We start from the raw sequence: 10,507 nt of genomic DNA, 5'->3' as shown, positions 1-10,507 counted from the left end.
CCATGACATCAAAAACTTTGTTTTTCTTGTTGTTGTTTTGTGATGGACAGCAGCATCAGTGAAAACAAGGGTTTTTATATTTAAAAGACTTAAGAAGAGAAAGGCACAGCTCAAACAAATGTGATAGAAGCAGTGTGCGCCCACCCTTGTTAATGGCCCTTGTTAACAGCACTCATTTTGAGCACACTCCATTCTAATGAGCCATAATAGCACCTCCTGATAATCAACCTGATAGGCGCCCCCTTCGGGCTCCCTACCCTTTGATTGGCCGGCTGGACGATGGTGTGGATGCACTGATAGACTATCAAGAGGGAGGTGGGAGGTGCAGGCTGGCTTTGGTCCAATAGAAGTTATAGGACCCAGGTGGGCGCTGATACCAAAAGTTGTGTCCCCACTTAGCAATTTGATTTCTGTGTCAGTGCTAGATCTGTCAGTTATAAGACAAAGTTGTTAAGGAACTAATGCATAAATGTCTATGTAATGTCATCTGATTTGATTTTGCGGTAGCTCCTTTTCACAGCAGACATTTTGACTGGTCTTGATCAAAGACTGTAAATACAGATGGATGACATGTCTCCCCTTCCTCTCATCCAGAAGTGAAGCCAAAATATCCTGGATATTAATGCAGCCTTGTGCATTTGGAGAGTCTGTGCATCAGTGATCGGGCGGTGGGTGGAGCCAGTGTGGCAAGGTCTTGTCGATACCAATAGTGAGTATGTTGCAGCTGTCAATCAAGGCATTTCTCCCCAGTTTTTTGCCTCAAATAACTAATTAAACCCAAACAACATACATCATTGTGAGAAGAACTACCTAAAATGACAGATACCATCTTTAAGTAAATTACATTTGACATGTATTTTTCAGTTCCATGTCCCATCCACGAACATGGGAGAGGAAGGGACATAACATAGTGTCACACTCAATGATGGTGGTGTGACTCTGAGTGATCACGTACACAACCGGGACCCTACAGCAGCATCACCTATTGTGACATTTAAAAGGAACTCCAACATTGTTACTGGTCGGAGTCATTTTCAGGTTATCAGTAATTTTACAATAGTCTTCTGTAAACAATTGGATTTTATCACCTTATCATGCCAGTTTAAGACCATTCTGTGTAAACATCACTGACTTTAAAGAAAGTTTAACTTTCATTCAACTTTAATTTTGATTCTGCTTACTTGTGTTGGACCTCCATGGTTAATGCTTTTACAATCTTGGAGCATTGGTTGTTTTTTCCAAATCATTGTTTTTGTGATAAAGAACTTTTCACTGAGAGTTGTTGAGATCATCGCCCCACACAGGATGCATGTTTTAAGCAAACATGAATGTGGCAGCACAGTGACTTTGCCAGAGCATGTGAACCAAGAAAAATGTGACCCCTTGTCAAATGAGGGGCGGAAAAACTGATGAGATGTATCTTTTTCTTCATCTCTTTTTCCACTGGGAGCAGCTTTCTTTCCCCTGCTTTCATCCGGTAGCGGAGACCGAGAGACAGGGAACAGGGTGAGGAGAGGGAAGAGAGAGAGGTAGACAGCAGGGGTGGGGGGTGAGGAAGGGGGAGAAAGACAAAGGACAGATTGGGACAGGAGCGAGCAAATAGAGAACTTCTTAAAGAGTGGGAGGGGGATGGACGTCACTATTGACTATTACTGACAGTAACTCTCTTGGGGTTGGGGTTTCTCTCTCTCTTACTCTCTCTCTGTCTCTCTTCCCCCTACTTCCTCTCATCTCAGTCGTGATCCTATATAACCTCTGACACAGACCCTCTCTATATCTTAGTCATCATCGGTGGTGTGGTGACAGCAGGTGTCTGCATGTCAGCATGATCCTGAGCTGAAGATATTTGGAGGTTCTTTGCTGTGTGGTAGATTTTTTGTAAGGTTTGAAAAAAAAAAAAGATAACTTTATCATTCTATCCAGTTGTGAACTGATTGGAAAACCAAAACATCCAGAGTCAACAGCACAAAACCGCAGATTTTTTTATTTGAAGTCTGGTAACTTGCAGTCAGGTGAATATGACGAACCAATCAGCTCTCTTGTGTCTGGCCTCACTGCTGCTCCTGCTGCTGTTGTATGGCACAGGTAAGATCTTTTGTCATTATTGGGATTTACACAGTTGTAATAATGTGTTTTGATATATACTGGATGGCTGCATTATTTTACTGTGAGGTAAAAGAACGTTTATTTAAGTGTAAGCAGGAAATAACTCAGGAAATAACCAATATGACTGTTTTTGTCCAAAATCTCAAGTATCCTATCTGTATAAACAATGACATTTTTGTTAAAGTAAGCATAGAAAACGATCTCGTAAACAGTTGAAAGTTTGCTGTTTTCATTGTTGAAAGGATGGCCAAGTTTTAAAATGCGATAACAGCACAACAGGTAAGGAATAAGGGAGCAAAAGACTTTACAAAACATGTGTAATTTCCAAGTTTTAGCTGAAAACACTGTTGTTTTATATTAGAAAAATTGTTTACTTTGATTCTTTGGAGAGAACAGTAGAACATTAGTATGAAATAAAGCCCAATATCACAGACCCGAATTTGTATTTTCATATTATTTAATAAACAAGAATAACTTTTAAATCATTCTCAAATTCTATCACAGGTGGGATTCTCTGTACTTGTGTAATATGCTGAAGCAGCAGATGGAAAACACAAATTAAATTCCTCTCGTTCTCTAGATGCAAAGATGATCATTGTTAACACCAAGCAAGATGTGCTCGTGGGAGAAGAGATATTACTATTGTGCAAAGGTGAGTCACTGCTCTATCATTTGTTTCATTTGTCTATGTGGCTAAACTTGAACCCAATCTCCACGTCTACTTTCTCCCCTTCCCTCCTGTGATATAGCTGGAGGAGAGGGGGAAATAACGTGGCAGAAGGATGGGGAAGACATTGATGAAGAAAAGGTGACAGTGTTGGATGAGACCTCCTCTAAGCTGCTCATTAAGAAGGCTACGATACAGAATGCCGGCACATACACTTGTGTGTGCAATTTCGAAACAGGACACCAGGACGAGGTCCAACGACAGCTGTATGTTTATGGTATGTAACAGCTGGCTTCACACACACACACACACACACACACTGTAGTGAAAGAGATTTTCTATATAGTCGGAAGTTGAGCATTTGAACAGTTGTCTAATGAACCAAACCCTATCCTCAGTTGCTTTATGCATAGAAAGTATTGGCACCCTAATCTTCTCTTCCCTTGTCAGAGGGTCCATCATTTGGGGGCACCAAGACCTACCATGAGTTTCTGGAGGGCACAGACGGGGTGGTGCCATGCCTGGGGACTGGCCAGCCAGCAGTGGACATTCAGTGGCTTCAGGGCAGTCAGCAAATCCCTACTAGAGGTAAAACTAACACCTCTCTGCAGGATATGACAGTTATTCCATAGTAAACATGCATGGGTCTGTAAAACTAAACAGTTTGCCTCCCCGTCCTATTCGGCAACGTTGGTGCTTGACTGATTGTCTGAGTGCTGAGCTGCTGAATATAAATTGCAGATAATAAACTAGATACAAAGTTTCTGCTGATCTTAATCTCATTTAGTTTGTCCAGCATGGACACGGCCAAAGTGATAAGTAAATGTGAAGGATCAGTTTAGTGTGTAGCTGCAGTGGTCGACCAGATCCTTCATTCTCAAACAGTACAAGTAAGAAGTAAAGTAAAACTTCCTTATATACCTGAATAGTATATTTGTAAAGATTGAAAAACAAGATCAATATTTTGCATTAATAATGAATAAAATAACTTTTATAATGATGAACCAGATGCTGCCAAAGCATCAAGTACTTTGTGAATTCTCATTTTGAGTATGTTTTGTATTTTATGTTTTTTTACTTATGATATTTACATTGTATGGTTTTACAAGAAGCTATGGGCCCATGTGTGAGAGTTTAGAAGAAGAGGGTGAACATTTGCTGGTGAATTAGAAAAATACTGTGGCAGTTTTCCCAAAACACCTTAGTGCAGTGACAATACTATCTCAGTGTTGAGAGCAGAGCTTGCATTACCGCCAAGTGGCTAAATAAATCAATTAACGCAGGGTTTGGTGTCCAAGTTGAATGTTGATTCACGTTGAATGCAAATTTTAGATATACATTTTTAAGGTCACGTAGTTTATAGACCCTGGACCCTTGCTGTTTTCCATGATAAAGTCTTATTTTGACACCTTTCAGATATATGCTTCATGCTTTACAAGCTCACTGAATGGTTTGGACGGTCACAGAGATCAGTTTTTGAGCTTCATTGATGGTCTCTGCATTTCTGTGCTGCTGTCTCTATTGTCAGAAGGAGAACGTCTGCGTCAACTTCCTGATAACACCCTCCACATTGAAAAAGTGAGGAGAGATGATGCTGGGACGTACGTGTGTCAGGCGCAGATCAGAGGACGGCCCGTTTTTCAGAAGCTCTCTGTCTCTGTTGTTGTGAATGGTGCGTTGCTTTTTAAATAGTGTACTTATCTAGAGATTTCTCTGTAGTTAGGAGCAAGTGTTGTCTTTCTGTTGTTTGTTTATATATGTTATATACTATATACTGTATATAGTCATCCATGATACCAACATCTTTTCTGGTTCTTGCTAAATCTGCTGTGTGTAACATAACACTTGATGGCACTCAACCATTTAGTGTTAATGGACAGATTGGCGTCAGTGGTTGGGCATTTGTCTTGACAAATGTTTTATTTAACATGTAATGTTATGTTCTATATTATAAAAATGCTTGCATGCATTTGTTTTACACAACCTGCACATAATATTGGTTAAAATAAAATCCCCCCTGCAGCTCCTCCTAAAGTGCTTCTGAAAGAGGAAGTGAAGAAAGTAATGGCCGGATCTGAAACCAACGTGTCCTTGCTTTGTTTGGTGGCCGGTCACCCGAAACCCAATATCACCTGGACCATGTAAGACCTGGCTCAATCTGTCACATTGGTTATAAAATGTGGACACAGTAGCAGAGCTAAACCTTTTCACTCTCTCAGCCTCTTTTAAATCATGCCTAAAAATTTGGCATTGTTATTTTTTGCTAAGATGTTTTTCCTAAATATTCAATCATTGGTGGTTCAGTTGTTTAATTCAGTGCCCCTGAATCTCTTTATCGCCAATGTAGCAGTAACATCTTGTCTGAAGCTGCTGAGTCTGAATCTGTTTATTTAATGTTCTGTAGCATAACTCATCTTCTTTTCCAACTTTTCCTCTGTCTCTATACTTGGCTTCTTTCTTTCTATTATTCACCTTCATACAGTTGTGCCTGTCTCAAATTTTTAATTCAAATGAATAAAGAATCACTACAATGTCACATAGCTTGTTCTTTGATCATCTTATCCCATTCCCAGGCCAGTGACATTAGACCCTTCTCGTCATCAGTTCAACTCAGACCAAAGCCAGTTGACTATATTGGCTGTTGCCAGAGCTGACTATGGGGAGTACATCTGCACTGCAGTCAACAAGATAGCAGAGGACAGTGCTACCATCATGCTTCATGTTTTCGGTTGGTTCAGTGCTACCACTGTGACTAGTTGTACTATAGTGACCCTTGAAAATGTGCTGCTGAGCATCTCTGGTTCATTGCTCAATTGAAATGTTTCATTTCAGAGGCCCCAGAGGTGTTTGTGTCAGCAGAGCAGCAGAGCGTGTTAGTGGGTAAACGTGTGTCTGTGTCCTGTAACGTCTCTGGACATCCTCATCCTGACCTACACTGGCTCAACAAGCACAATGGACAAACACTGGTAAAAGTGCATGGACATGAACACACATGGGCACGACAACTTAAATTCATAGATATAATCTACTTTGGAATTTATGTGATTACGACTGCTTTTCATGGCTCAATGAACAACACAGTCAACTCCTAAATTCACTGTGAAGATCATCAACATTTAGTGTTTGTATTGCAGCTGAACTTATTAACATTTGACAATATTTCTAATATGTAATTTCCTTGTTTTCTTCATCCTCTGTCAGGACATGACTTCTGGTCGTATCCATGTGATGGACGGTGTGTTGGTGATAGATGACATGATGCCCTCTGATGGTGGGCTGTATTCTTGCATGGCTGTCAGCAGCTCTGGAAATGCATCTAGAGATGTTGTAATATACAGTAAGAGTTTGACTTTGTATATTTAATTTAAGAAAAGGGAGTTAAGTGAAAGAAAGGTGGCTATAAACCATGTTGAACTGTATGTTTTTATGCCATTTTCTAACTTTTTCTTCTTCCTTCCTCAATCCTCCTCTCCTCCCCCTCACCCACAGCCCAGCCCGGTCCCCCTCACTACCTGTCAGTCTCGCCTGGCCCGACATCAGTCCTCTTCTCCCTCAAGACCCCACCCATCAGTGGAGGACAGCCAATCACAAGTTATACCTTGCAGTGGAGGCAAAGCTCAGCAGAGCAGTGGAACAATGTCACAGTACCAGCTTCAGGTAGAACATTTGCTCTTTATAAAGACTTTGCAGTTGTGTGTGTGTAGTGATTTTCACTGAAGATTAAAAAAATATATAATTATTTTAAGTATCGTTTATGACAAGGCTTTTTATGTTTGATTCCTTCTGTAGCTCCCCTAGCTATCACCACCCTCAAGCCTTATACATTGTACGAAGTGCGTTTAGCTGCCTTGAATGCAGCAGGACTAGGACAGTTCTCTAACCTAAACAGCGTTCGAACCCAGGGAATACGTAAGTGTGACATATATTTTTCCACTGTCAGCAAACACTGACAACTCATGTCAAATTCACTTTTTACGCAATATGTATGGTGCATATGTGCATATGCCAGAGCTTATGTGGTATAAATATCTCACAAGCAAGGTTTTTCCTCCTCATCTGCTATCACTTAATTTTTCTTCTTTGTCTCTCATGCAATCATCATAACATTTTCATGACATCATCATCTGCTGCCTGATGTTTACTCATACTGTTGGTGACATCATGTGATCTACTGTCATTCATCCTCAGGAGGTAAAGCGCTTTCAGGGGTTTACTAAACTATGAAATAATTAACTCAGCTTAGATTAATTACAGTAACTTAATGATGAATTGTGGTCATTCATTTTTCTCTCTCTCTACCTCCTGCCTGTAGGGGAACCTGACAGTCCAGTTTTGACGCCCGATGAGATTAAAGTGAAGGGCAACACCTTCTCTACCCCATTGACGCAGACTGACGATGGCGGACTGCCTCTGCAGCACTTCATCATTCGGTACAAACAGGTAAAAGACTCTCAATCTCTTTCTCTTCTTTGCTCCTTTTTGATTCCCGACTGTGATCCTCCCTCTCCTCCTCTGTTTCTAACCAGGATAAAGAAGGGGCTGAGTGGAAAGAGCTGCAGCTGCCGTCCAATGCTGACACCATTTCACTTAAGGACCTGTCTTTTGGCTCAGACTATCGACTGCAGGTCACAGCAGTCAATGCTAATGGTTCCTCTATCCCTGCAACATTGAAATTCACCATCGCAGAAAAACCTTGTATGTGACAACTTACATACTCCACCACTCTCAGCATTTCTAGTTTACCTCAATCAACTGAGAATGTTAATATACTGTATATCGTTGGCAATACGTCAACAATGTGCCGTGAAATACCCATCAATTACAAAAACAAATGCATTGCATACCACACTGAAGATGTCTGCCATACGCTCATCTAAACATTATCATCTCTCTTCAAAGCGAGTAGCCTTACCATGACCAAAGGCAGCGTGGTTGGCATCGTCATGGTGATCTTCTTTGTGGTGTTCCTGGTGGTAGACGCAACCTGCTGCTACAGAAACCGCTGCGGCCTCCTCATGTCCATCGCTGTGAAACTCTTTGGACAGAAAGTTCCAGGCCTCAAAATGCTAGAGGAGGAATCGGGGAGCACTAACGGGTGAGTTGGTGAGAGGATTTAGGAAAAGTCTTTGAGGGACTGTGTGTTTAAGAAATGCTCTAACATGTTGTGTGTCCTGGCTGCAGAGATGTGAAGCTGAAAGGCTTATCCACTCCGAGAGGCAGTATGCAACAGGTGGGGGTTCAGGCAAACACCAAAGAGGGGGGGCAGCTTACAGAGGTCACCTGCGACAAAGCCCCCCTCACTAAACATGAGTATGTTCATTCACTGTCTTGCAGCACACAATGAAACAACATGGACAGAAAGTGCTAGAATAATAAACATTAGACTAAAATATCACATTACCAAGGAAATGCACAATAGAACAGAAAAGGGCCTTAATGGTAAAATGACGGTATTTATATAGAGCTTTTCCACACTTATCAATAACTCAAAGTTATTTACAATACAAATCACATTCATCCATTTATACACACATTCATACAGAGACTCTATGTACAGCACTGTTTTTATCACACACTGTCATCACAGCTGTCAGGGGCAAATTTTGGGTTCAGTATCTTAGCAAGGAACTGCGGATAGGAGGAGCTGGGTTTTAAACCACCGACCCTCTGGTTAGTGGACAATGCGCTCTACCTCCTGAGCTAAAGCTGCTTTACTGAAATTACATACCAAAACTTTAACCATCCTCACCTTCAATCATTCAACATACATACAAAATAAATCTAAAATATAGTACAGTATATTACTTTGTGTTTCAGATTTGATGCAGGCTTGTCTTTGCATCACAAGTAATATAAGCATTATTCCTTGTATAGACACTTATCCATTAAAAAGGAATGTGCATCATCCAACCATAATGCAAAGTCACAGCCTCCCTGTGTGGAATCCAATCTAAGAGCAAAATACTACTTTTAACACCTGCCACAGAGCTAAGGAATATTATCCTGTCTTGTGGCATTGCTTCATTCAGACACTCACATGGAGGTCAAATCCATGGCAGAAAGTCATTTTCTAAAGTCTATTTTGAATTGAGATCTCCTTGACTTCCTTTTCATGAAAATTGTATTGTTTTGTCCTTATATTTTACTGATGGAATATTTCTGTCCTGCAGGAAAACACATCCAGATAGAAACCAGTCCGCTGCTGACGCTTGAGGCGAGCAAGTGGTGAAACAAGGGACATGAGTGTGAAATATTTTACAGCCATGAAACAATCAACCAGAACACTAAGTCATCTCTGCATTGGATGCAAATGCCATGGGAAAGGTCAAACGTCCTGATCACACAAAGAGGAAAACCGGTCTTTTACAAAACTCTGATTGTCCTGTCAACACCGCCTCCTGCAGGCTACGCTCCTCCACAGGCAGGAGACGTTACAATTGGAAGTTTATTTTAGTTTTTCTGTCTGCTCTGATTAGTTCAAGCTAAACTTAGAGGACAAAAACAGATTTTGAGATCTGTCTTTTACAGGGTAAATGCTTTATATTCTAAAAAAAACACAAAAATGTTTACTTACTGCATTTGTAATGTTGTACACAGACACAAGGTCTTCTTTCATTTTTACTCTTTCTTTAACCATAAGTGTTTTGTGCAAAACCACTTTTTTAAAATCTCAAAATTATTTTTGTTACTGATCACATTTCAGATGTTTTTATTGTTATTAACATAACATTATGTTATCTAATGTTTAAGATGATTTAATAATGTATTCTCATTTTGACCAGTATTATAAAACATTTAAAGGGCCCTTCAGGTTGAACTAAAACTAACTAGCCTTAATGTAATTATTATGCACTGATATTTATTAGTTCTAAGCCATGCATGAGAGATATTACAACGACAGGCTTCGGATTTGAAGTTGTTTTTGTAGATATAGTTTTACTGTTGAGAAATACTTTTTATCATGGTGAGCAACTAACACTGTAGACCTGTAATCAAAACCACCTTTTATTATGGAAAAACATTTTAAAGTACCTGTAATAATAGGCAAACAAAGTGGACTTATATTTCATGTTTACATCTATAGTTATACTATTAGTTACAGTAATCAAACATGAAAATAAATGAAAATATTTCAAGTCAAATATTTTATTCAGCTTCAGCTTTTTTTGCTTTTTATCACCTGACCATATCAACAAAGAGTTTCTTATTTGTATTGTATTGTCTTGAACACTGTACATGGTTGTATATACATCTTTTTGTTTGATAAAACATGGACTGTATGTAAAACAGCTTTATCCTGCTTTTTTATAAGCATCTCCATCATACACAGTGAAATCATTGTGACAGAACAAAAATGGTTTGGTCTTTTTATAGCTATATACCTTTTCAATATAATAATTCCACCAATGAGACTGGGTTTCTTCTGTCTGTTTTATTCAAAAAGTACCAAACAGATTTCCATTAAATCGAAGGACTGAGGCTTGACCAGAGGGAGAGACCAATTCATTTTGGAGGTCATTAGATAAACAGGCAGATCCAGAAAAGTTTTATCTTTTCATAACATGCCGAGTTAGGGCATAAGCCTTGGCTGAGGATATGCCCCTCTAGTTACTTTTAGTATCAATTCAGAGAGCCATGAAAAGACGAAACTTGTTTCTTGAAAAATATTTATCTTTTGTCTTGCTGACACAAAGCAACCCAGCCCTGAATATCACACAGACAGTGTAACTGCAC

General features: G+C 39.8%; 1 protein-coding gene across 2 annotated transcripts; it reads left to right on the top strand.

Annotated features, from left to right (window-relative positions):
- Nucleotides 1–1,682: 1,682 nt before the first annotated feature.
- On the top strand, nucleotides 1,683–10,060 carry ncam3 (neural cell adhesion molecule 3). 2 transcript variants are annotated; one of them, XM_020091098.2, is made up of 16 exons: nucleotides 1,683–2,085; nucleotides 2,687–2,758; nucleotides 2,856–3,050; nucleotides 3,224–3,361; nucleotides 4,302–4,445; nucleotides 4,797–4,914; nucleotides 5,347–5,501; nucleotides 5,606–5,739; nucleotides 5,975–6,110; nucleotides 6,263–6,430; nucleotides 6,563–6,682; nucleotides 7,086–7,213; nucleotides 7,300–7,468; nucleotides 7,673–7,868; nucleotides 7,955–8,083; nucleotides 8,944–10,060. In XM_020091098.2, the coding sequence occupies exons 1-16, from the start codon at nucleotides 2,019–2,021 to the stop codon at nucleotides 8,984–8,986; spliced, it is 2,112 nt and encodes a 703-aa protein (XP_019946657.2). In that variant the 5' UTR covers nucleotides 1,683–2,018; the 3' UTR covers nucleotides 8,987–10,060. The 2 variants fall into 2 exon arrangements, with proteins under 2 accessions (XP_019946657.2, XP_019946658.2); XM_020091099.2 differs by having other exon boundaries at nucleotides 6,563–6,683; nucleotides 7,084–7,213; nucleotides 7,955–8,003.
- The last annotated feature ends 447 nt before the right edge of the window (nucleotides 10,061–10,507 follow it).

The sequence above is a fragment of the Paralichthys olivaceus genome, chromosome 13 (genome assembly GCF_024713975.1).
Source record: "Paralichthys olivaceus isolate ysfri-2021 chromosome 13, ASM2471397v2, whole genome shotgun sequence".
NCBI classification, from domain to species: Eukaryota; Metazoa; Chordata; class Actinopteri; order Pleuronectiformes; family Paralichthyidae; genus Paralichthys; species Paralichthys olivaceus.
The sequence above is the reverse complement of the archived record's forward strand: the minus strand, read 5'-3'. Positions and strand labels throughout refer to the sequence as shown.

Excerpts from the sequence above, each read along its gene's own strand:
- ncam3 (XM_020091098.2), top strand. The coding sequence starts at position 2,019 with ATGACGAACCAATCAGCTCTCTTGTGTCTGGCCTCACTGCTGCTCCTG. Across the intron at positions 3,051-3,223 it reads ACGACAGCTGTATGTTTATG|AGGGTCCATCATTTGGGGGC; the intron begins GTATGTAACAGC and ends TTCCCTTGTCAG. Across the intron at positions 3,362-4,301 it reads TCAGCAAATCCCTACTAGAG|AAGGAGAACGTCTGCGTCAA; the intron begins GTAAAACTAACA and ends CTCTATTGTCAG.